The 26038-nt window shown below is 40.6% G+C and overlaps 1 protein-coding gene and 1 pseudogene across 9 annotated transcripts in view; one reads left to right on the top strand and one right to left on the bottom strand.

The window, feature by feature from the left end:
* The window catches only part of LOC147354482 (zinc finger protein 610-like), a 30731-nt gene extending 5118 nt beyond the window's left edge, over positions 1-25613 (top strand). For 2 of the 9 annotated variants that reach the window (XM_086354189.1, XM_086354188.1), the window contains exons 2-5: positions 6333-6415; positions 12817-12943; positions 14676-14789; positions 19999-25006. In XM_086354189.1, the coding sequence (XP_086210315.1) occupies positions 6401-6415; positions 12817-12943; positions 14676-14789; positions 19999-22535 (2793 nt within the window). In that variant the 5' untranslated portion in view covers positions 6333-6400 and the 3' untranslated portion in view covers positions 22536-25006. Of the gene's footprint in view, positions 1-6332; positions 6416-12816; positions 12944-14675; positions 14790-19998; positions 25007-25054 lie in introns of those variants that run through there. The other 7 variants (XR_015146449.1, XM_086354192.1, XR_015146450.1 and 4 more) reach the window with 7 other exon arrangements.
* LOC147354483 (ATP synthase F(0) complex subunit C2, mitochondrial pseudogene) lies at positions 11589-11986 on the bottom strand (annotated as a pseudogene).
* Positions 25614-26038: the final 425 nt, after the last annotated feature.

The following is a 26038-nucleotide window of genomic DNA, read 5'->3' as shown; positions in this document are numbered from 1 at the left end:
TTTTCATTTGCAAACCCTGTTGAGCCTGGAGCAGTGGCTTGATTCACTGAGTTGTGAGTGAACTCCTTCCCTTGTCCTATCATAAGATAGAGGTCAGGGAAGAAGACACCTGGAGCAAGAAATGACTGACTCTGTCACTCTGTGATAGCTTTTTTTTTTTTTTTTTTTAATTTTTTTGGCTGTGTTTTCTTCAGTTCTGTGCCGTGGGCTCAAGAGTTGTGGCTCCCAGGTTCTAAAGCACAGGCTCAGTAGTTGTGCACAGGCTTAGTTGCTTGTACTTGTGGGATCTTCCTCAACCAGGGATAGAACCCATGTCCCCTGCATTGTCAGGCAGATTCTTGTCCACTGTATCATTATTGGGTAGCATTTTTAAAGGAACACTTTTTTTTTTTAAATGGATTCACATTTTCTCCTTTCTATATGTATGGTGCTTTTTGTGGCTTGGAATAGGTCTTAATTCATTCAGTTTCTGTAATAATTTTTAACTTCAGAAATAAGCTTTTTTAGTTTCCAGTATTCTACTCTTATCATCCTTTTCTGATTATGATTATTCTCAGTATTTTTTTAAACTTTTACACCAGATTTTTAGATTAAAACTAATTCACAATTTTTTCTTTAAAATTTTTTTCCGATTCATTCCTTGCCTGGGTGCTTTCTTCCCTTCGTCTTGTACATTTGAAACTTTCTTTGGTAAGTAGTAAATCATCTTAGACTATTTTGTGCCATACTTAGCAAAAATGTCACCTCGTTTATGAGTTCTTATGAGGTACATGAACCTAGAGCCTATTATACAGAGTGAAATAAGTCAGGAAGAGAAAGACGAATACTGTATATTCCTGCTTATATATGGAATTTAGAAAGATGGTACCCATGATCCTACATGCAGGGCAACAAAGAGAGACACAGATGTAAAGGAAAGACTTTTGGACTCAGTGTGAGAAGGCGAGGGTGGCATGATTTGAGAGAATAGCATAGAAACATGTATATTACCATGTGTAAAATAGAATGATCAGTGCAAGTTCGATGCACGAAGCAGGGCACCCAAAGCCAGTGCTCTGGAACAACCCAGAGAGATCAGGTGAGGAGGGAGGTGCAAGGTGGTTCAGGATGGGGGGGGACACATGTCCAATTCATGTTGATGTATGGCAAAAACCATCATAATATTATAAAGTAATTATCCTCCAATTATAATACTTAAAAATGAGGAAACTGAAAAAATTAAAGTTAATAAGCAACGATCACCTCGCCTCCCTTTCTCTGAATTCAAAGAGAAATACATCTTGGAGGGTTTTATGTATGGGACATTGTGTAATTAAACAGACATATTTTCAACTGTGGTTTTACCAAAGACTTGAATTGTGTGTATGTGTTTATGTGTGCACACACAAATGGATATTTCTGGTCTCAGCTCTTTACCAGAGAATAACGGAGGTATGACATTAGATCTTGTGAAATTAAAGGCATTTCTTTGAGAAATGGGAAAATAAAAGAACATTTAACATGATAAAACCAACAAAATAAAATGCTTCATTCTTTCCTTTCAAAAAAAGAAAAAAAAAACAACACCTATTTTAACTGGTTAGTGTAATGGTCTGTTTTCTCCATTTTCTATGATCAGTGAAACAAGTGGGCTGTGAGGTGATATGAAGATGTTTCCCTCAGGTCCCTTTTTGACTTTTCTTTGCGAATGAGGAAGGATGGGCTGGATTGACCTGGAACCTTCCAACAGAGCGTCTCTATTCATGATGAAAAAGGTTGCTCAGATCCTATTTCTAATGTTTTTTGTACCAGTGGATATATATTTGCAATTCTGTATTTTAAAAATATTTTACTGCAATCTTCTAATAAAGAATTACCTGCTTGGTATCAGTTTGACCCAATCTTGAAAGAAAAGTTTCTTTTGCTCAGATACATGACAGATGTTCCTGGTGTTAAATGGGATGGGCATTAAGGACAAACTTGGCCCCCTTGCCCTTCAGCCTCCCATTTCATTAATCAGTTATACCTGGTTCTCTTCACTCGGCTCAGACCTTCTCATAAACGGCTTCAATCTGGGCCCGAGGGAGCCCACTTGTAACATGGAGATGAGAGACTAGACCGGAAACTCTGAGCGTGGGCAACACTGACCCCTGAAATGATTAGCCAAATTGGCTGTGTGTCTGTGTGTGGCAGTTCTGGTTTGGAGGGAGTGTCTGGCGGTAATTAGAATTTTAAATAGATCCCAGTCCTCCCTCAATGAAAAATGAAAAGGAAAACTGTAGGATGGAGGCAGGATCACAGGCTCAGAATTAGATGACTTCTATGAATAAGGCTAAATCTGAAGGGAGATTTTTTTTTACGTCCTGACGTTCAGACCTCCACTGGCTTTCATTTGTTCTTGGGACAAAAGCTTGACTCCTCGCTGTGGCTCCACAGCCCTCTGTCAAGCTCAGGGCCCTGTAAGAGTCTCCAGCCTCATCCTGGGAGCTGACTGTTTGCTCGTGGTTCAGCCTGTCCTGGTCTCATTTACCTTTTCTCTGTTTCCAAATACCAAAACCATTTCTGTCTGACTTTGTAGTTCCTTTTCTCACCTTCAGGTCACCCTGGCTCAGGCCCTTTGTCACCCTTCAAGTCTAGGCTCAGAGAGGTCTCCCCATCCCCTCCTAACAGTCTCTCTCATGTTACCCAGGTTTATTGCCTCTGTATCAGTTGCCATCAGCAGAAATTAATGCCCTTCTTCATGGGTTATTTTGAGTCCTTCCTGGTTCCCCTCTTTTTAGGGCTCATAGTGTTCCTCTCAGAGAAGGCAATGGCACCCCACTCCAGTACTCTTGCCTGGAAAATCCCATGGACGGAGGAGCCTGGTAGGCTGCAGTCCATGGGGTCGCTAAGAGTCGGACACGACTGAGCGACTTCACTTTCACTTTTCTCTTTCATGCACTGGAGAGGGAAATGGCAACCCACTCCAGTGTTCTTGCCTGGAGAATCCTGAGGACGGTAGCCTGGTGGGCTTCTGTCTGTGGGCTTCCGTCTAAGGGATCACACAGAGTCGGACAAGACTGAAGCGACTTAGAAGCAGCAGCAGTGTTCCTCTTCTTCCAAACATGGCTGCAGTACCTGATACTGGAAATGTCTTTAGATGACAGGACTATGAGTTGGGCTGAATAATCCCTAAGGAAAACCAGGAGAACAGGGCAGGTGATGAAGATATTTCCCATGTTCTGGACATTTCAGCTGTAATTGATCTTTACCCCATGTAGACTATGTAATTACTCAAAAGAAGAGCCAAGAAATATAGGAAAACCTGAAAAGCCCTATAGAACTGGTGTCCTCAAGCAGCAGGCTAAGATGTCCCCATGTTTAGTCTGCTGTGTTTCGTCCTCTGCAGCCCCCAGATCTAAGCTCTGTCCATCCAGTGACCAGTCACCATCATGGACAGCAGCTTTGCCTTCTAGGAGTTCATGTGCTGAGTGTCAGTGATTGTGATTTCAGTGCGCTGAGGATGAGCAGAAATGCAAAACCTAACAGGGCAGGAAGGAAACGCTGCCCGCCCTCCCCCCTCCCAAGGGCTAGAATATTTTCTAAGTAGGTGTGGGTGGGGAAAACAGGAGAGAGTGAGACCTGAAGACCCTTGCTTTGAGACTTCCTCATCTCAAATGCCTTTGTACCTGGACTCCATAGTGTCCCCAGGTGGTGGCAGACTTTCCCAGGAGGGCCAGTCTCTTGGTTTCCATACTGCACGTGCAGTGTCCTTTGTGTGGTAGCTGGTGGGCACTCCTCTTGTGATCCCCTTTGCCAAGGAACCCCTGTGCACTTTAGTCTTGCTTAGTCCAGACATGCAGGGAGGAGAGGTAGACAAATGGGGAAAGCGGAGGGAGCCTGGTGGGGTCTGCAGGAGGCTTGTGGCAGTACTTGGGGGCATCAAGGTGAGCCCAGTGAATGGAGCGTGCGCCCATCCCAAGTGTAGTTGCAGGGACAAGGCGGGTGTGGATCTGTTGGAAAAGAATGTCTCAGTTCAGGCTGAAGAACCTGGGAGCGGGTTTGTTGGAGAGCCCGCATGGAATGGTTTGAGGTTCCAATGCCTTAGCTCGTGTTCCCGGGACAGCAGTGCTGAGGCTGACACTTGCCTGCACAGGTTTGATTTGACAAGTCATGACCACACGTGAGCAGCAATGAAGGACGTGGAATTCACCCAAGAGAAGCCATTTCCACTGTTAGAACTGTGGCCTGGGCTGAGCCCGCAGGAACCTGTGGGTGCAGGAGGATGGGAGCCTTGGGCTTGAGGGGCTGGTTCTAGCAGGTGCCCCCAGCATCCACTCCAAGCCCTGGCTTTTGTTGGCTCTTTAACAGGGAGGGAGCATAGAGTAACAGGGAAAGTATCAGGTCGTTTTTTGCATCAACTTTGGTATCGTTGTGTACTTGGGGTTGCTGGTGAAGAAAGGTTCACGAGCATTTGGGAAGATACCAAGAGAATCTGGAGTGTTTCCTTGGAAGATGCTGAGGTCTCAGTGGGCCATGAGCATCATTGGAATTATCCCTCTTTTTCATAGTCTTTGGAGATTTCAGTGTTTGACCTGGATCACTCACTGTAAATGAAAATACCGTGTCTTGTGTCTGTGGATCCTTGGCTGTCCTCTTTTGTACTTTGCCTCATGCGTGAGTTATCAGGGCTTGAAATGCTTTGTGTTTGCATAAGAGGGTTAGAGGCTCATCATGGGCTCTGTGGATACTCTGTTGGACACCATAAAAGTTTGTAAGTTTGTTTGAGTCCCTCTGGGAAAATAGGAGTACTAAGGTTAAGATCACAGAATGCTTGTTATAAGGTAGTCCTACTCAGTCGGGATCTCTGGGCCCAACCTGCGAAGAGTCATAAAGTCCTGTGACGTAGGGGAAGATGGCTCCGAGAATCACAGGGCAGCGATACCTCAGTGATCTGCAGCCCGGAGGCTGGTCCTCTAGAAGATGCAGCTGCAACTCTCTTGCTGCCAGGCCAGTGCTGGGTTCTCTGTTAACCACTCCTGTCCCTCCCAAAATAAGCGCATACACAGGCACAGTACAGAAAACACGGAATCTTAACTGCACTGTTGGTGGTAATGTAAATGGTACTGCTATGTTGGAAACTAAAATGGAAGTTCCTTAACAAATTGATATAGAACAGGCCTACAGTCTGTCAAACCCATTTCTGACAGATATCCAAAGGGAAAGCAGTCAGTTTTTCAGGGATATGTCCGCAGTCCCATGAGTGTGACTGGATTTGCAGTAGCCAAGGCACAGACACAGCCCAGATGTCTCTTGACAAAAGAATAGGTACAAAAGTGTGGTATAGAAATATTTATTATATACTGTATATTCATGAACTATTTTTTCTCTGTATATAAAAATCAAGGATCTGAACTGAACTGAATGAACCTAGAGAACATTATGCCAAGTTAAAGAAGGCTGACAAAGGAGGACAGACACTGTATGTGGAAACTAGACTTGTCAAACTCATAGAGCCATCGAGTAATAAGGCTGTTACCAGGAGCTGGGTGGAGGGGGAAATGGGACACTGTTAGGCAAAGAGTAGAGATTTTCAGTTCTGGGAATCTGAGGTACTGCATGCTGCCGGTAGTGTTTCTATATACTTGAAATTCGCCCAGAGAGGAGAAATACAGTGTACTCATAGATGGAAGTGTAACTTACTCCACTGTAATAATTATTCAATGTATGAATCTATCACAGGATCACTTTGTACACAGTACGTTTATACCATTTTTGTTAGTTACACCTTAGTTAGGCTGGGATGAAAAAGAGAGTTGGGAGGTGCTTTTCTCCTCTGAATGGTGCTCAGTCCAGGCTTCACGTTTCGTTGATGAGGCATTTTGCGTACCCATGTTTTGTACCCTCTGACCACAGATTCCCCTTCAGGTAACTTGTGGTGGTCCACGGCTCGAGAATGTTTCAGGTGCCCCAGTTGATTCCAGTCTGGTTCCCTCACTGAGCGTCAGGACTCTGAGTCCTCCCAGTCCTGAGGGCTGAGATCTGAGCTGAGGAGGGGGCACTCTGCTCCGAGTGGGTCTGGACCAGGGCCTGCTGTGTGACCTGAAGGGGGCGTGGGGTCAGTGGAGGTGGCCCCTGCTTGCTGTGTACATGAGGCCTCACCAGGAGGGGATTGCGATCCGAGGGAAAGTGTGGGAAAGTCCCATGTTGGTCTCTCTGCGGGAGTTGACGGTCCTGAGTCCCTCCTGAGACAGTGGCCACAGAGGACTGTCTGTTCCACACAGTGAGTTCTGCCCTGTGTGTGTCGTTGGGGCTCAGAAAGGGGATGTGCTGACTCTAAGCATTAAGCGGCATGTTTTCAACTTTCATGATAGACCTCTGAAGACTTGTGTTGCCTGAGGAAGCCCTGAAGTTGAGGAAGAGGAAAGAAAAGGAGTCAGGCATGGCTCTTTCTCAGGTAAGGTCATATTCAGTCTGTCCTTCCTGAAATGCCCTGCTCTGGACTTGCTAATCGTGTCTGACTCTGGAGTATCCTGTCTGACTCCTGTATACACACACTCATCCGGGGCCTTCCCTCAGGGCCTGTCGTCTCCACTTAGATGCCGTATCCCCATGATCCGGTGACCTGGCCCTTGTGAGGAGGCTCCCCTGGGCACCGTCCTGGGCAGGGCTTCTCACCCACGGGTTGGAGATGGGGTCTCAGTGCTGTTGGGCAGCAGGGATTGCTTAGGGCCCACTTGGACGCTCTGTCTGCTCTCTGTCGACCAGGGTAAGGAAACTGCACTTGGAAGTGAGGTATTAATATGCACAATAGCTGGTGAAATCTGGGAATCAGATCAATTAGGGGCAGTTTGTTCTTTGTTAAGGCAGTTCAAGCTAAAGATGTGGGTCAGTCTCCTTAAATCCTTACTGTTAATAGAATGGAAAGTTCAGAAATAGACATCAGTGATACAGGGTTTTTTAGTTTATCATCAGATTTAATCTATGAAATGAATCTAAGTCTCTGGCAAGTGGAAATTTTCATTACCTCCATTCTTCAGAGGTTGTCCTTTCACTCTGTGGATTGAATCCTTTGACACAGAAATGTTTTAACTTTTAATGCAAGCAAGATTCCACCTTCATTCTTTTGCTGGTGGATATCTATTTTCTCACCATCATGATTATTGAGATTGTCCTTGCCGTTTTGTGTATCTTGTGGATACATCCTTGTGGATATACCTTACATATACAGAAAGAATTATTTCTGAGTACTGTGTTCTGTTCAGTTGGTTTATTTGTCTGTTTTTATCCAGTACCACATCATCTTGATTACTTTGTAATAGGTTTTGGAATAGAGAGACCTCCATCTTCCTTCCTCAGGAGTTTTGCTGTTTGCTCTTTGAATAGTTCTATCACTTTCACCATGTTTTATTCTGCTTCTACAAAGATTGCCATGGCAGTTTTGATAATGAGTTAATTGGTTGATTGATCCTTTGTGTGGTTATTAAAGAATCTGTTTTGATATAGCAGGTTTCTTTTGTAATCTTTATGACTTTTACCTATGAATCTTTGTCACGTGGGGAAGAAGATAAATTTACTTCTTTTTCAATTTGCTGACCTTTGATTTCTTTTTCTCATGTAATTGCTCTAAGGGTTTCAGTGCTTTGTTGAACTGTAGTGCAGGGTGTGCATCCTTACCTTCTTCTTGACCTCAGAGGAAAAGGTCTTTTATTCTTTCCCCATTGCTGTGCTCTTTTCATAATGGCATTTATTATGTTGATGTTGGTATAGTTTATTGTTTGTCGCTTGTTGAGTGTTCCATCTTGAAAGATTGTCAAATTTTTGTTGAATGTTTTTTTCTGCATCGAGTTGATCCTGTATTTTTTTTCCCTTAAATCTGTTAAAGTAGTGTGTCATATTAATTGATTTTTGTATGTTGACTTCTCCTTGCCTTATATGAATAAACTCCACTTGGTCATGGTATCAGATCTTTTTATTTATTTTAATTGAAGGATAATTGCTTTACAGAAGTTGTTGTTTTCTGCCAAATACCAACATGAATCACCCATAGGTATACCTATGTCCCTTCCCTCCCATCTTCCTCCCTATCCCACCCCTGTAGGTTGTTAGAGAGCCCCTGTTTGAGTTCCCTGAGTCATTCAGCAAATTCACATTGGCTCTCTACTTTACATATGGTAATGTAAGTTTCCGTGATACTCTCTCCATACATCTCACCCTCTCCTTCCTCCCCTCCGCCTCTGTCTGTTCTCTATGTCTGTTTCTCCAGATCTTTTTAATATGTGTTGAAGTGGGTTTGCAAGTATTTTAATTTTGCATCAGTATTCGTCAGGGGTATTGGTTTCTACTTTTCCTTTCTTGTGTCTTTGGGAAATCAGCAAACTATTAGAATCACGCTTGCTCCATAGAATTAGCAGGAATAGTGGTAATTCTTTTGTAAATGTTTGGTAGAATTTGGTCCTGTATTTTTCTTAGAGGTTTCTGACTATTTATTAAATCTCTCTAGGTATAATGGGCTTCCCTGGTGACTCAAATCATAAAGAATCTGCCTGCAGTGAGGGAGACCCAGGTTCTATCCCTGGGTTGGAAGACCCCCTGGAGAAAGGAATGGCTGTCTAGTCCAGTATACTTGTCTGGAGAAATTCCATGGACAGAGGAGCCTTGTGGGCTACAGTCCATGAGGTCACAAAGAGTCAGACACGACTGAGTGGCTAACACTTTTACTTTCAACACTTCTCAATTTTTTTATTTCCTAATAAGTAAAAGAGTTTGTGTGTTTCTGAGAATTTGCCAGTATCTCCTATATTCTGTCATTTATCAGCATTATTGGTCATAGTACTTCCTTATCTCTAGAAACTTTCTTTGACCTCAGTTGTAATCACTCCTGTTTCATATCTGTTTTTAGTTATTTGAATCTTTTTTTCTCTTTTCCTTAGTCTAGGTGGGGGTCTTCCTATACAGTTTTTTCAAAACATCAACTCTTGGATTGTTGATTTTTATAGTTTTCTTCTTTCTGCTGTATCTCTGGTTTAATCTTTCTTATTTACCTGTTTCCTTCTGCTAAACTTGAGTTTAGTTTGTTTTCTGTTTTCTGCTTCCTAAAGGTCTAAAAATAGATTGCAGATTTAAGATCTTTTCTCTTTTTTACTGTAAGCATTTAACAGTTCAGACTTTCCTTTTAGGACAGTCTTCTCTGTGTGTTATAAATTTTCTAATGTTGTCTTTTCGTTTTCATCCACGTATTTAAGAATTTCCATGTGATTTTTTTCTTAGACCCATTTGTGGTGTAAGAGTGAGTTGTTTAATGTCCACATTTGGGGAATTTTCTTTTTTTCTTGTGTTTATTTCATTGTTAGGGAAGATCCTGAAAGGTTGTTGTTGAATCATGCAAAGACGCCGGGATTCTTGGCCCCTGGAGGAGAAGAATTCAGTCGGGGGCCAGAGACGAGGCTTCATGGCTCAGAGCTTTTGTGTAATAAAGTTTTATTAAAGTATAAAGGAGATAGAGAAAGCTTCTGACATAGGCATCAGAAGGGGGCAGAAAGAGTACCCGCCTGCTAGTCTTCAGCTGGATGTTCTATAGTCACTAGCAGTCTGTTAATGAAAGAAAGGAATGTCTTAAAACTCAGAATGGCACCAGGCCCCTCACCCATAAGATGCATTTCGGGATAATCTTGGCTCCAAATGGTTCATCCTGGGCCATAAAATGATTAACTTGAATCTTGAAGAAGAGCAGATCACCATACAAATAGTTTCGTTTACATAGATTAGGGGAGCAATATCGGAATATAACATCCTGGTTTGTCAAGTAGGTTCTGAGCCAAGAGGCGGAACCGACTTGAAGACAGTTTGCGGTAAATGCATATAGTACATTAGCATAGCTTAAGATAAACACTTCCATAAGAGAAAGGCATTGGTTAACTCAAGGTTTGAGAATAGTTAACTTCAGGTGAAACCAAGTGTCATTATGGCAACACAGTATTTTAAGAGAAACCTCTTCTTAAATTTGTATAGAGAAGGAAAAAATATCGCTAGTTTGTTTCGTCCTGCTGCTTAAGAGAGATAAAAATGTCTGACACTTGCAGGCTACTTCCTCCCTTTGGAGACCCCTGGCCTTCCTGCCTGTTACCCTCTCAATACTTTCATGGTATCAGTCTCTTAAAATTGTTGATTTGGGCCTAACCTGTGGTGTCTCATAGAGAATGTTTTATGTGTCCTTGAGATGCATGTGTTTTATGCTTTTGTTGGGCCATGTGATCTGTACATGCCTGTTCAACCTGGACGTTGAAATCTCATACTAGTCCTGTGCCACTATTTGTCTTCCTTTCCCTTAATGTTTGCTTCATTTTTCTGATATATCTAATATAAGATGTATATATATATTTTACTTGGTACAGCTTTTTGGTAAATTGACCATTTTATCATTATACAATATTTATCTCATTGCACTTTTTTTTCCTTCAGTTTATTTTGTCTGATGTAACAGTCTCCCCTGCTCTCTTTAGGATGGACTTTTTCCATCCTTTGACTGTTCACCTTTCCATGTCCTTAGGTTTGTGAGTACTACCTGTTTCAACTCTCTGACAAACTCTGTGTCTCTTGCCCTGTGTTTTTCCTCCTGTTACTTCTTCTAGTGGCCCCTGGGCATGCGCATCGTATGGTGGTGAAAGACAGACACCCTGGACAGCTCCTTTCATGCCCCTGTAATTTCAGAAGGAATGTATTGAATGCTTCCTTCCCATCATGATGCTTCTTGAGATAGTCGTGCTTAATAACTATATTTTTTTTTCATATTCTTTTTTGCCATGATTTTTAATTCTCCAAGAAGTTTTTTTTACGTTACTATTGCTATAATTTTTTTTTGTCATAATCTAATGACTCTACTAGTTTCAAATCACTGTTTTATTATGGGGAAAAAAAACAAAGAAAGTCTTTGGCTTCTGTTAATGCCTTGCTATGTAAATTTAAGTGGATAAAATTGTATTAGTATTTTTGTATATTTTAATTTTATTATGAATTTAGATCAAGTATTTTTTTTTTTTTAATTTTTACCTGTTTTCTTTTGGTAGCCTAGTATAGAATGCTGTTGACAAACTCAGCTCAATACAAAGGATACATTTTTATTGTCTGAAAGATGCTGAAATACATGTGAATAAATGGATGATATAAAATTGTCGAAAAACATCTGTCAGGAGACGCATCCTCTCATTTCAGTTAATTTTTTATAGATATGTATGCATTCATGTGCAAGTCTGTGGTTTAGATAGAAGACATCATTATTTAAAAACTACATACCTTTTTTTTTTGAGTTGAAATTATGTTATCAGTATAATCTGTGGCCTTGAAATTTTCTAAACAATCCTATTAGTGTTTTAAGTAGTAAATTATTATCAGTTGTGTTTCTGTATCCACATCTATAATGACCTTTCATGCTATTCCACATTGTTCGCCTTGAACTTTGTGTTTTTTTCATAGTAATACAATATTTATTTGTTTTCCTTCTGTCAAACCCTGAGCCCACCACTTTCCCCAGGCTGCCTGGGGAGTTACAGGAAAGGGAACATACAGGGCAGACACAGGAGAAAGAACTATGGGAGGTGGAAACAGCTCCTTCACATCGTGATGAAGATGAGCTAGACCACCATCAAGCAAAAGAGCCCCATGGCCTTTGAGAGGGCCAAGCCCATGGCGTAGAAGAGCTACTGTTTCAGAGAAGGGTTCCTGGCATAACAGTGATGAAGGTCCCGAACAAGTCCCACTTCCAGGCCCGGAGGCAGCCACCCCTGCTATGGCAGCTCCAGCTCCAGGGAACTTGGCTTCTGTGTCAGAGTCCCTTGAAATGGCACTGGTTTGGAAGCTGTGGCTAGGAATAAGTGAGATGGTCCGGGGACCTGGGGCTCCCAAGCTGCTGTGGCTCTAATCAGTCAGTGTCTCCCGTCCTTCACCACCAGTCTCGACGGTGATCAATCAACAGCAGGGAGGTTCTCCTGATCAAGAAGTGGGTGGAGACGAATTTGGCGCAGAGGTCCATTTTCACGGGATGAAGGCCCAAGGCCAGAGAGCTGCTCCCCGTGCAGACAAGAGGGGCAGGGAGGAGGCTCACCTTAGACTGCTTTCAAGTTTTCTTTAGGAGCCCTCTGTCAAAGGACTTTTCATGTTCTCTGTATTACTTAACTGTTAGATGCTTAAGCTTCAGTTGCTGAGCCCAAGCCTCTGAGTTCAGGTGCTTCGTGTAACGATTCTTACCTTCTTGATCTGAGTTGAGTTTCTCAGAGTGTCTGTGACACAGTTTTTCTTCTGTAAGGTGGGAACAGATCGTTCTTTAATGAGCTATTATATGGATGACAGGTTCTTGCCTGTAAAGTACTTGTTTAATGTTTAGAGTAATACTACAGTAATTTAGAGCATCCGGAAGCCTTCAGACACTTTTGGTCCTTGCTGCTGTTATCAGTGTCATAACTGAAACTTTTGACCTTTCCATTAAAAGTGCCGTGGACTTCATCATCTCTGAAGACACCACTCATGCTATACCTCATCTAGATAATGAATTGCACTCACTGGGTAGAGCATAGTATCTGACACTTCTGTATAGCCAATACAGTGTTGAGTTTTATTTATACATATTTCATGGATTTTGAGCAGTGATGAAAAATCCATATTAATTGGAGGATCTCATAAGGTCTTATGAAAAAGCATAAGAAATTAAAATTAGAGATGCATAATTTCTCCAGATACCCCTGCATGGATCTGTTAGAACACATACTTCAACCAAGTCAATCCTTACCCCTTACTATGCTTTCTCTTTTGCATGAAAATGAGAACTTTTCATGGCCGTTTTGGTGACGTGTGGTTTGATTTCAGAAACGACTGACCTCTGAGGATGTGGCCATCGAATTCACTCAGGAGGAGTGGGAATTCCTGGACCCTGCTCAGAGGGCCTTGTACAGGGACGTGATGCTGGAGACCTACAGGAACCTGCTGTCTGTGGGTGAGGATGACTTCCTTCCAGAGCTGCCCTTGGGTATCTGCATTTTCCCTGTGTGCCCCTTGGGAGGCCCTGATGTCTTTCATCTGAGAGTTCTGTGACTGGGGCATTGACACAGCTTCATAAGGTTAAACTGACCCTCTTCAAATGCTGTCTGTTTCATGTCACTGGCTAAGGATCAAACCTGCACCCCCTGCATTGGAAATGCAGAGTCTTAACCACTGGATCACCAGGGAGTCCCAGAATTTCTCTTTCAGATCTGAATATTATCTCCACATTGGAGCATGGGAAAAAGCTCTGGACAGTGGGGAGTGATGTAAAAATAGTCAAAAGTACAACGTGTAAAGAAAAAATGAGTATCTCAAAAGGGCATTTTGTTTCTGTATAGGATTGAGACAAGCTGGTGGATTGGATCCTCTGTGGTTGTTACTTAGGAAAATGTAAGGAGAGTGGGTAGAGAGATCGTCTTTTTGATCCCAGATCCTATAAGGGGAGCATATGTGAATCCCACAGGCTCTTAGCTTGCCATCTGTAGGTCGAGCACATGGTCCCATCTCAAGATGCTGTGATGTCTAACCTTCACACTGTATTATTTTTACTCTTGTGCTGCTCTACCCAGTCTGGGAATGTCAACCATTCCTGATGTTACATTCTCCTTACTTTGTATCATTTTACCCCTTAAATTTCTTTGAAATATATTCCTGAGGGTCTGAAATTTTATCTCGTTTCCTTGCTGTGATAATCCACCTATGTTTAATTGGCAGCCTCTGCTGAATCTCTGTGGGGTGGATTTACTAGGTAACAGAAAACTGTGATGGAGACACTATTCCTAATGTTATTTTCTTGCTCTGCACAAAGTCACCACTTGAAGCTATCCAGTAGAGTGGTCAGCATGTTCTAGGATTATGAGAGAGAAAGTATCACAAGAACCTGATACATCTTTCCAGGTTATTTTCTGCCTTTGGAGACTCTGTTTAGGGCACCATGACAGTGTTGTTCATGTATATCAAGTCCATATATTTTAGCGTCTGTAAATGGTATGGGAATTTATCCCAGGACAAGTTTGTCCAAGTTCACAGTCTCTATCTATGAGGCTATTGGCTGCACTGTTGTTCTGTGTGTTGTAAGTATTTTTTTATTTTAGCATTGAGTTCACATTTCTGTGTTACTTTTAGTGTTTCTGTTTTGTATTTGCAATGGGTTGGATGGTTGATTGGGGGATGGTCCCTATGGTGGAACTGGTGATCAGTCCCTCTTACAATTCTTGATATATTCTTTGTAGTCATTTACTATCAGATGTATGATTTCCACATATTTTCTCTTTTACTGTTGATTGCCTTTTCAAACTCACTGCACATTAATGCACAGTCGTTTATAATTTGGATATAGTTCAATTTATTAATAATGGTTTTATTTTATGGCCTGTGCTTTTGGTGTTCTATCTGGTAAATCATTTGTGGGTCCAAATTCCAGAAACATTTCCTGCACGTTTACCTCTAGGAGTTTTATACATTTGGGGCTTAGGTTTAGGTCTTTGAACCATTTTGAGTTCATTTTTTTCTATAGTGTAAGATAATGTTCCAAGTAAATTCTTTTGCTGGTGGGTATTCAGTTTTGTCAACATGTCTTGTTTCATAGACTGCTTCCCCCATTTAGTAGTTTTTATACCCTTGGAACATCGTTTGAACATCTCCGCAAGAGGTGTTTTTGTTTTTGTTTTAACCATTCTTTTTAGGTATGCTGCTGCTGCTGCTAAGTCGCGTCAGTCGTGTCCGACTCTGTGCGACCCCTCAGATGGCAGCCCACCAGGCTCCTCTGCCCCTGGGATTCTCCAGGCAAGAACACTGGAGTGGGTTTCCATTTCCTTCTCCAATGCATGCATGCATGCCCAGTTGCTTCAGCTGTGTCCGACTCTGTGCGACCCCATAGACGGCAGCCCACCAGGCTCGTCTGTCCCTGGGTTTCTCCAGGCGAGAATACTGGAGTGGGTTGCCATTGCGTTTTCCACTTTTTAGGTATAGTTACTTTACAATGTTGTGTTTCAGGTATACAGCAGTTTACAAGATACTTAATATAGTTCCCTGAGCTATATCGTAGGTTCTTGTTGTTTATCTATTTTATATATATATATTAGTTTGTATATATTCAGACTCCAATTTATCTCTCCCTTTCCTGCCCCCACCACCATCCTGCCCTATCCCCTTTGGTAACCATAAGTTTGTTTTTTATGCTGATGAGTTAATTTTGTGAATAAGTTCATTTGTATCATTTGTTTCAGTTCAACATATAATATCCTATGATGTTTGTCTTTCTCTGTCTGATTTCACTTAGAATAATCCATAAGTCTGTCTATATTGCTGCAAAAGGCATTACGTCATTGTGTTTTATGCAGTGGAGGTGGAAACCCACTCCAGTGTTCTTTCCTGAAGAATTTCATGGACAGGGGAGTCTCGCAGGCCGCAGGCCATGGGGTCTTAAAGAGTTGGACACGGCTGAGCTACTTTTACTTCACAATATTCCCTTGTATATATGTACCACACATTCTTTATCCCTTTGTCTGTCAGTGAACATTTAGGTTGCTGCCATGTTTTGCCGGGTATAAATAGCGCTGCTAACAACATTGGGGTGCATGTGTCATTTTGAATTAGTTTTCATCCTTTCTGGATATATGCCCAGGATTGGAATTGCTGGTTCATGTGATAGCTCTATTTTTAGTTCTTTATGGAACCTCCATGCTGTTCTCCAAAGTGGCAGTACCAATATATGTTCCTTCCAACAGTGTAGGAGGGTTCTCTTTTCTCCATACCCTCTCAAGCCTTTATTGTTTGTATACTGTTTAATGGTGGTCATTCTGACCAGTGTGAGGTGATACAGTTTTGCGGTTTTGATTTGCGTTCTCTCATAAGTAGAGACGTCAAACATCTTTTCAGGTGACTGTTGGCCATCTGTTTGTCTCCTTTGGAGAAACATCTGTTTTGATCTTCTGCCCAGTTTTTGATTGGGTTGTTTGTTTGTTTTGATATTAAGCTGTATGAAGTGTTTGTATATTTTGGAAATAAATCCCTTATAGGTAGCATCATTTGCATCTATAGTCTCCTAGTCCAAAAGTTGTGTTTTTGTTCTTTGGTTGGTTTCCTTTGCTTTGCAGACAGGTTTTGAATTTAATTAGGTCTCATTTGTTTGATTTTGCTTTTATTACCATGACTCTAAGATCCAAAAAAATTTTGCTGACATTTATGTCAGTGTTTTGCATTTGTTTTCCACTATGAATTTTACAGTATCTGGTCTAGTATTTAGATGTTTAATGCATTTTGAGTATATTTTTGTATGTGGTGTTAGAGAATGTTGTAATTTCATTCTTTTTCATGTAACTATCCATTTATCCCAGCATCACTTATTAAAGAGACTTCTTCATTCTGTGTTCTTTCCTCCTTTGTTATAGAATAATTGACTCCAAGTCAATTGGTTTATTTCTGGGTTTTCTATCCTGTTCTACAGATCTAAGTTTCTGTTTTGTGCCATTATCATGCCACTTCCCTCCTGGCTCAGACGTTAAAGCATCTGCCTACAATGCAGGAGACCCAGGTTCAATCCCTGGGTCAGGAAGATCTCCTGGAGAAGGAAATGGCAACCCACTTCAGTATTCTTGCCTGGAAAATCCCATGGACAGAACAACCTGGTAGGCTACAGTCCATGGGGTCGCAAAGAGTCAGACACAACTGAGCGACTTCACTTTCACTTTGATGACTGTCAGTTTGTAGTATAGTCTGAACTCAGGGAACATGATTCCTCCAGCTCTGTTCTTCCTTCTCAAGATCGTTTTAGATATCAGAGTCTTTTGTATTTTGGTACAAATTAAGGTTTTCTTTGTTTTATGAAATATGTCATTGTTAATTTCATAAGGGTTACATTGAATACGTCGATTGTCTTGGATAAGATGGTCATTTTGACTGTGTTACTTCTTTCGATCTAAGAACATTGTATATGTTTCCATCTGTTTGTGTCATCTTTGGTATCAGTCATCAGCATCTTATAGTTTATGAGTACAGTTCTTATGACTTTTTAGGTAGGTTTATTCCTTAGAGTTTTATTCTTTTCTCTGAGATGGTGAATGGGATTATTTCATTAATTTCACTTTCTGATATATCATTGTTAGTGTATAGAAGTGCAGCAGTTTTCTATATATTTTGTATCTAGCAAGTTTACTCTGTTCATTGATGAGGTCTAGTAGTCATCTGGTGGCATCTTGGGGATTTTCTGTGTGTAGCATCATAGTGACAGTTTTACTTCTTTCTTATTTTTTTAACTTGAATTCCTTTTTATTTCTTTTTCTTTTCTGATTATTGTGGTTAGGACTTCCAGAAATATGTCCAGCAAAAGTGGCAATGGTAAACATTCTTGTCTTATTCATGTTGTTTAGGGGAATGCTTTCAGTTTTTCCTTATTGAGTATGATAGCTGTGTGTTTGACATATACAGTCTTAATTTTGTTGAGGTAGGGTCCATCTGTGCTGACTTTCTGAAGGGTTTTTTTCATAAATGGCACTTGAATTTTGTCAGAACCTTTTCTGCATCTATTGATGATCATATGGTTTTTAGTCTTCAACTGTTAATGTGGTGTATCACACTGATTAACTTATGGCTATTGAGAAATCGTGCATCCCTGCAATAAATCCCACTTGAACATGGTATGATCCTTTTATGTATTAGTAACTGTTTGAATCTGCTCTTTTGAACTCAGGGAAGGTCTAGGAGAATGAAGCCTTTTTCTACAAAAAGACGTTGGATGCCTCCGGAAGGCTTTTGTAACTGGGAAGGTCCTCTAGAGTCAGTTTCAGTCCCTCCTTTTCTTTGATACTCCTCGATCTTGAGATGAACGTGTGTGGAAGAAGAAATGAAATAAATGTCCAAAAGAGAGGTTAATCATATTTGGCAGAGATACCCAGGTTTAGATAGCCTTTTCCTGGATTTTCCTTCTGATATCTGCTGATAAGATTTTTACACAATATCCGGGAATATTGTGTATGTTTTTCTTGAATATTAGCATTCCATTGTAACTTACAAATTTCACTTTCGATACATTACATTATAAATAGTATAACAGATATTATCCTGCTTTCTCCATATATCACAGTCACTTTTTAAAATCTCTCTTGTTTCTGTCCCATACCCATAGTATAATGCCCATAAACTTGCTGAACCAGTTCTTTTCTTTTAAGGTCAGTATATTAGTTTGCGCTCTCAGTTACCTTCACAAAGACATGCGGTCACAAGCTGATATCTGACATAAACCTATGTACCCTATGCTCCACACAGGCCCTTTCTTAGTCCTGACCATTCCTCACATAGTACCTTGATATGAATGGAAACACTGTTCTCACCTACGACATGCCTCCACCTTTTACATACTCTCACTGTAAAGATCTCTGGTCATTTATTGAACAAGTTTCTCAGGACATAACCTAAATCACTCTGTGCATCCATGATGACTCACAACCCATTTCGAGATGTGATGGTTCAATAATAGTTAAACAGACTAATTCTGTCTTGTATCTTCCTTGATATTTTCTTTCTACGTTGCTTGTATTTTTTTTTTTTTTATATATTTTCTAATCTATTCATTCAGTGTTTTCTCAGTTTTCAAATAAGTTTTCTCAGTCTGTAGGTTCAGATTCATATACTGCTTCTCTTACCACTTTGTGCGCCATTTGGTGTGTCTCCTGCTCTGATTAGAGAAAAACATGTTAATTTATCTCAAGCCTTTTAAAGCAAATTAGTGCTGTCAGTTGGCTTACAGTAGTGCATGTTTTATAGTAAATACTCAAAATTTACTTTTGTTTCAAAAAGGTAATATCTATATTCTGTCATGTTCTTTATGATATGACTTTATCTACATTATATCTTTTTAAACTTTTATTAATTTTTAAATTGAGGGATTATTGCTTTACAAAATTTTGTTTTCTATCAGACCTCAACTACATTATATCTTGTATGCTTTTCACTTGCAACATTTTTCAGCAATATTGTGTCTGACCCTAGTCAATAAATACACAAAGCATTCACTTTTTATGTATTATATTTTGGTGCCATTAAACCAGGTAATTAAGAATAGTGCATGGCTAGAGAGAAGCCTTCCTTGGTGGCTCAGTGGTAAAGAATTCACCTACCAATGCAGAAGATGCAGGTTTGATCCCTGAATCAGGAAGATCCCATGGAGAAGGAAATGGCAACCCACTCCATTATTCCTGCCTGGGAAATCCCATGGACATGGGAGTCTGGTGGGCTACAGTCCACGGGGTCGCAAAGAGTCAAATACAACTGAGTGACTGAACAACAACATAGGTAGGGATTGCTTTGGTTATTGACTGTTAGAAAACTGGTGAATATTTTATGTCTTAATGTATATGTCATGTACAGATGATGGTCTTTTAGCATGTATTTTGCAATACAGCTGACACATACTACTTGTTAATATTGGAAAATGCCTTTTCTTTTTGGGTATGTAGTTCTATAGCAGATTTAGAAAACTGCTGTTTCCAAAAATTGTTTTAGTCATATTCTTCATTTTCTCATTTGTTTTCAATTGTAAACAAACAATTATCAATAGTTAATTATTAATTGGGCAAGCTTGGTTTTGGATTATTTACTGTTACAATATATTATATATTGTTTAGAATTTATTAATGTACAGTAAGTATGCAGAATACAATGATAGTGTAATATTTTTCTTTTCAATTTGAGACAACTGTTGTTTTATACGTTCCTAGGTGTCCTGGTAGAAAAATACTGTGCTTTTGATAGTTGGCCTAAAATTGTGCAACGTGAGTGTGTTTCACATATGATTTTTAAAACTAGGCTACCTTAACGGTGAATTTATGTTATCATGCTTTCTTAGGTTAAGAATTCTATTCCTTTAGTGTTTCTAAAAACTTAAGGTCATCATTGTGGTGTTTCACAACTTGGTGTAAGTATTACTTTTGGTGTAATATATATTCAACATGAAAGATTTGTTTTTGAATTATTCTGAGCAGGATACCTCTGGTTCTTTTTATCTTGTAGATATCTCTCCTACACATGTGATCAAGCATTTACAACCCAAAGCGAACAGTGATAAACGAGAAATATTCCAAACATTGATGCTGGGAAGACCTGAAAGCTGTGATATCAAACATTTTCATCTTTGGGAAAGTCAGGAAAATACGTGTGACTTTGAGTGTCAGGGGAGAGATGACAAAAGAAGTTACAAAGGAACACCTGTAAGCCTTAATGGAAATGTGCCTGATGGAATAGATTCACATGATGGAAAGGATGCAGGAATCAAGCTGTTTGGAAGTAGGCTTGGATTTAACTTTCAGGATAAACTGCAGATATTTCAAACTGGTGGGATAATTTCTGAATATAATGAAGTTGAGAGGTCTGTCAACAACAGTTTCTCATTTTCACCACTTCAAACAATTCCTCCTTGTGCCCAAACCAGTGTTTCTAGTATATATGGGAATGACTTTATGAATCCTTCAGTAGTAACGCAAGACCTCAGAGCACACAGGGAAAAACCTTACAAATGTGATGAGTGTGGCAAGGCCTTTCTTGTAAAGTCAATCCTTTTAAGTCATCAGACAGTTCATACTGGAGAGAAACCTTACAAATGTGATGACTGTGGCAAGGCCTTTCATGCAAAGTCAAGCCTTTTAAGGCATCAGACAATTCATACTGGACAGAAACCTTACAAATGTGATGAGTGTGGCAAGGTCTTTCGTGCAGAGTCAAAACTTTTAACTCATCAGACAATTCATACTGGACAGAAACCTTACAAATGTGATGAGTGTGGCAAGGCCTTTCATACAAAATCAGCCCTTTTGACTCATCAGACCATTCATACCGGAGAGAAACCTTACAAATGCAATGAGTGTGGCAAGGCCTTTCGTGTAAAGTCAATGCTTTTGAGTCATCAGACAATTCATACTGGACAAAAACCTTACAAATGTGATGAGTGTGGCAAGGCCTTTCGTGTAAAGTCAAGCCTTTTAAGGCATCAGACAATTCACACTGGAGAGAGACCTTATAAATGTGATGAGTGTGGCAAGTTCTTTCGTGCAAAGTCAAAACTTTTAACTCATCAGACAATTCATACTGGACAGAAACCTTACAAATGTGATGACTGTGGCAAGGCCTTTCATGCAAAGTCAGCCCTTTTAACTCATCAGACAATTCATACCAGAGAGAAACCTTACAAATGTGATGAGTGTGGCAGGGCCTTTCATGCAAAGTCAAAACTTTTAACTCATCAGACAATTCATACTGGACAGAAACCTTACAAATGTGATGAGTGTGGCAAGGCTTTTCGTTTAAAGTCATTCCTTTTAAGTCATCAGACAGTTCATACTGGAGAGAAACCTTACAAATGTGATGAGTGTGGCAAGGCCTTTGCTGACAGCTCATATTTCAGGAAACATCAGAAAATTCATACAGGACAGAAATTATTTAAATGTCATATATGTGACAAAGTCTTCAGCCGAAAAGCATACCTTGCTGGTCATCAGAGCGTTCATTCTGGAGAGAAACCTTACAAATGTGATGAGTGTGGCAAGGCCTTTCTTGTAAAGTCAATCCTTTTGAGTCATCAGAGAGTTCATACTGGAGAGAAACCTTACAAATGTGGTGAGTGTGGCAAGGCCTTTACTGACAGGTCACAGCTCAGGAGACATCAGAAAATTCATACAGGACAGAAATTATTTAAATGTGATATATGTGACAAAGTCTTCATCCGAAGTGAACACCTTGCTGGTCATCAGAGGGTTCATTCTGGAGAGAAACCTTACAAATGTGATGAGTGTGGCAAGGCCTTTCGTGTAAAGTCAATCCTTTTAATTCATCAGACCGTTCATACTGGAGAGAAACCTTACAAATGTGATGAGTGTGGCAAGGCCTTTACTGACAGGTCACACCTCAGGAGACATCAGAAAATTCATACAGGACAGAAGTTATTTAAATGTGATATATGTGACAAAGTGTTCAGGCGAAGTAAACAGCTTGTTGGTCATCAGAGTGTTCATTCTGGAGAGAAACCTTACAAATGTGATGAGTGTGGCAAGGCTTTTCGTGTAAAGTCAACCCTTTTAAGGCATCAGACAGTTCATACTGGAGAGAAACCTTACAAATGTGATGAGTGTGATAAGGCCTTTCGTGTAAAGTCAATGCTTTTAAGTCATCAGACAGTTCATACTGGAGAGAAACCTTACAAATGTGATGAGTGTGGCAAGGCCTTTCGTGTAAAGCCAATCCTTTTAAGGCATCTGACAGTTCATACTGGAGAGAAACCTTACAAATGTGATGAGTGTGGCAAGGTCTTTCGTGTAAAGTCATTCCTTTTAAGTCATCAGACAATTCATACTGGACAGAAACCTTACAAATGTGATGAGTGTGGCAAGGCCTTTCGTGTGAAGTCAAGCCTTTTAAGGCATCAGACAGTTCATTCTGGAGAGAAACCTTACAAATGTGATGAGTGTGGTAAGGCCTTTACTGACAGGTCACAACTCAGGAGACATCAGAAAATTCGTACAGGACAGAATTTATTTAAATGTGATATATGTGACTAAGTCTTCAGGCAAAGTGAACAGCTTGCTGGTCATCAGAGTGTTCATTCTGGAGAGAAACCTTACAAATGTAATGAGTATTGCAAGCATTTTAGTCAACCTTCACAGTTCTTAAGTCATAAGAGATTACATACTGGAGAGAAACCTTACAATGTGATGAATGTAGCAAGGCCTTTCATGTAAAGTCAATCCTTTTAAGTCATTGGACAGTTCATAGTGGAGAGAAACATTACAAATGTCATGAGTGTGGCAAGGCCTTTACTGACAGCCCAAACCTCGGGAGACATCAGAAAATTCATATAGGACAGAAATTATTTAAATGTGATATATGTGACAAAGTCTTCAGCTGAAGTTAACACCTTGCTGGGCATCAGAGCGTTCATTTGGAGAGAGACCTTACAAATGTAATGAGTATTGCAAGCATTTTAGTCAAGCTTCACAGTTCATAAGTCATAAGCGATTACATACTGGAGAGAAGACTTACAAATGTGACGAGTGTGGCAAGGCCTTTAGTGTAAAGTCAATCCTTTTAAGTCATCAGACAATTCATACTGGAGAGAAACCTTACAAATGTGATGAGTGTGGCAAGGCCTTTCATGCAATGTTAACCCTTTTAACTCATCAGACAGTTCATACTGGTAAGAAAGCTTACAAATGTGATGAGTGTGGAAAAGTCTTCAGTCAAAAACCACATCTTTGACTTCACTGGAGAGTTCATACTGGAGAGAGACCTTTCAGATGTGATGAGTGTGGCAAGTTCTTCAGTCGAAATTCACACCTTACAAGTCATCGCAGAATACGAATAGTGAAACCTTACAAATGTTTCAAGTGTGGAAAATCCTTTACTCAGGTCTCAGCACTCACTAAACATCAGAAAATCCATACATGAGGGAAACGTATGTGAATGTGGTATATGGTAGAAGTCTTCAAAATTCATACCCTACTGTTAGTCAGAGAATTGATACTCCTGAGCAACCATACAAATATCATGAATGTGGCAACATCTTAGGCTTCATGAGAAAATTCATACTGGATAGAAGCCAGATATATATGTATTTATTAGGTCTTTAGAACATGAATTCATTCTAGAAAGATTCCTCACCAATTTCACAAGTGTAAGAAAAGAAAAAAAAAAAAAATACTATCCTCACAGCTCAACATCTTGCCAGTAATATCAGAGTATTTGTCCTGGAGAAAACACACAGCAATGTAATGTGTGTGGCAAGGATCTTACCCAAAAGTCACAAGATAGGAACATAGTGGAGCCATACTTCCCAGACTCAGTGGTTGTGGCAAATCCTTTACCTTTTTCACTATATGTATTCTCTGATGACTTTATTTCAGGTACTGAGCAACTGCGGTAAGTCCATATTTGAAAAGAAGCTATAGCGATCTTTTCATGTAAAATAAACCTGAATTCTAACTCATCAGAGATGATTCTTTGGGACAGTAGTCCACCATCTTTTTGGTCTCCTGACTTTCTGAATAAAGTCACTATTCCTTGCCCAACAAGTAGTCTCTCAGTTGATTGGCCTGTTGTGTAGTGCTGGGAGCCACCACGGGAGATCCCACCCATGACAAAGGTCATGAGAAGACCTGACAGGAAAGGTGGATCAGGACTCGAGAGACCTCGTGGACCTGCTCGAGCATCTACCCCCCAAAACCAGAATCTGTCTGTCTTACTATTTTATGACTCTCACCAACCCCTCTGACATTAACGGGGTCTATCCCCACCACCTTTCTCTGAAAGAAATCAACTTAGAGCTCTAGTTACTAAGTCTCCTGGGCACAATAGGAGTGTTTCTGTCCAAGCCCTTGGATGGCTTTCTAACTTGCCTGGCAGGTTTATCCGGACTCTTACAACTACGTATGTAATTGTTTACAACCTCCCAACCATGAGAGGCGTGGAAAGCTTAAGACATTCTAACAGTATAGAGCATTTCGGGGAGTTAAAAATTATTAGAATAGAACTGATGAAGGAAATCATTGTTGAGCCAATGCTTGCTGCCAAGTTTCCATATCCCTTACCCACTGTGTCCCTGGGAGTATATTAATTAATATAGTTTTAATATAGAAAAAATAAGTAGTAGCCTTGATGTTAACTGTGGGCCCTTGAGTTAATAAATTCTTTCCTTGTTATAGCCCACTGCACCTTTGCCCTATAGAAATGCAACTTTATCTAGTGCTTTCAGGGAGTGGTGCCAAACTTCAGAAAAATCACCTTTAGAGAAAATAAGTTTTCTGGTTGACTAACCTTTATCAGAAGAAAAATGTTAACAGGCCTCCTGCTCAGAAGATGATGTAAATCACCTAAAGCTTATGTATATGATAAGTTTGCAGAAAGAAAGCCTGGTCTCAATAAGGGTCAAGGACTGCTGATCCTGCATGACTCTGTATCTTCCATTATCCTTTATGTATAACTAAGGGTGTGAAAGCTCCTTTTAAAAATAAAGTTTCGGGCCTTGTTCACCGAAGCTTTGTCTCCCCGTGTCATTCTTTTTTTCTTTTTCTCTCTCTTTCAGGATGACTCTTTGGAGCACAGGGACCCTCTGAGTTCACTTAACTGCCCGGGCTTCCAAGATTCGATCAGGAAGGCGCCTAGCGTCTTCGGGGGAGGGGACGCCCTGCATCTTCACCCCACCGAGAGGGCGCCTGTGGCCTCCGTGAACAGAGCAAGTCCGGTGTCACGGACTTTATTGGCTTTCTGTGTAAACCAAGGAAGATCAAGCCTCTTTTTCTCCCCTTTACCTTTCCTCTTTTGCTGACGCCATTCCTCCTGAAGGTATCCCTGGATCCTGCTGGGGCTGGACCCTGGTAAGTGGTGCCCGGAACAAGCACCTGAAGGGTAAGTCTCCCCCATTGTGCCATTTTTCGGACGGCTAGGACCCCACACAGGGTGTTGCGAACATCCCTGCATAAGATAGGTAGGGTGGATGGAGTGGGAAGTGGGTTCTTTTCATGTAGAGAGAAGCGAAAAAGACAGAAATTTCTGGCGTGGGTAACAATGAGTCAAAAGAATGACAACTTTTTTTTGGAGTAATCTTGCAACTGTTAAATAAAAGAGGAATTAAGGTTAAGAAAGCTAGTGTTCAATCTTTTTTTACATTTGTACAAGAGCAATGTCCTTGGTTTCCAGAAGAGGGCTCTGTTAACCTAGACACCTGGGAAAAAGTAGGGAAACAGTTAAAAACTTATTACACTTTGCATGGCCCAGAAAAGGTCCCTACTGACACCTTTTCTCTATGGAATATTATTAGAGATGCTTTAGATCCAGCTCACGAATCTGAAAAGGTACATGTTAAAGAGGAAAGTAAAGATGAAGAGGGTATACTTAGCTATCAACAATTAAGGGCCACGTTAGCTGCCATGGACACCGATCATCATACTGAAAATAGGGATGAAAAGAAAGATCAGCTTTCCCTTAAGATGAGGAAGATTTAGAGGAAACAGCAGCTCAATACCATTCTGATGAGGATTGGCCCCTTTTAGCTAAGGATGCTCCTAAG

The sequence above is a fragment of the Bos grunniens genome, chromosome 18 (genome assembly GCF_055505025.1).
Source record: "Bos grunniens cultivar Pamir isolate PY7600 chromosome 18, Bosgru_T2T1.0, whole genome shotgun sequence".
NCBI classification, from domain to species: domain Eukaryota; kingdom Metazoa; phylum Chordata; class Mammalia; order Artiodactyla; family Bovidae; genus Bos; species Bos grunniens.
Note: the sequence above shows the minus strand (reverse complement) of the source record. Positions and strands in the feature narration are given on the sequence as shown.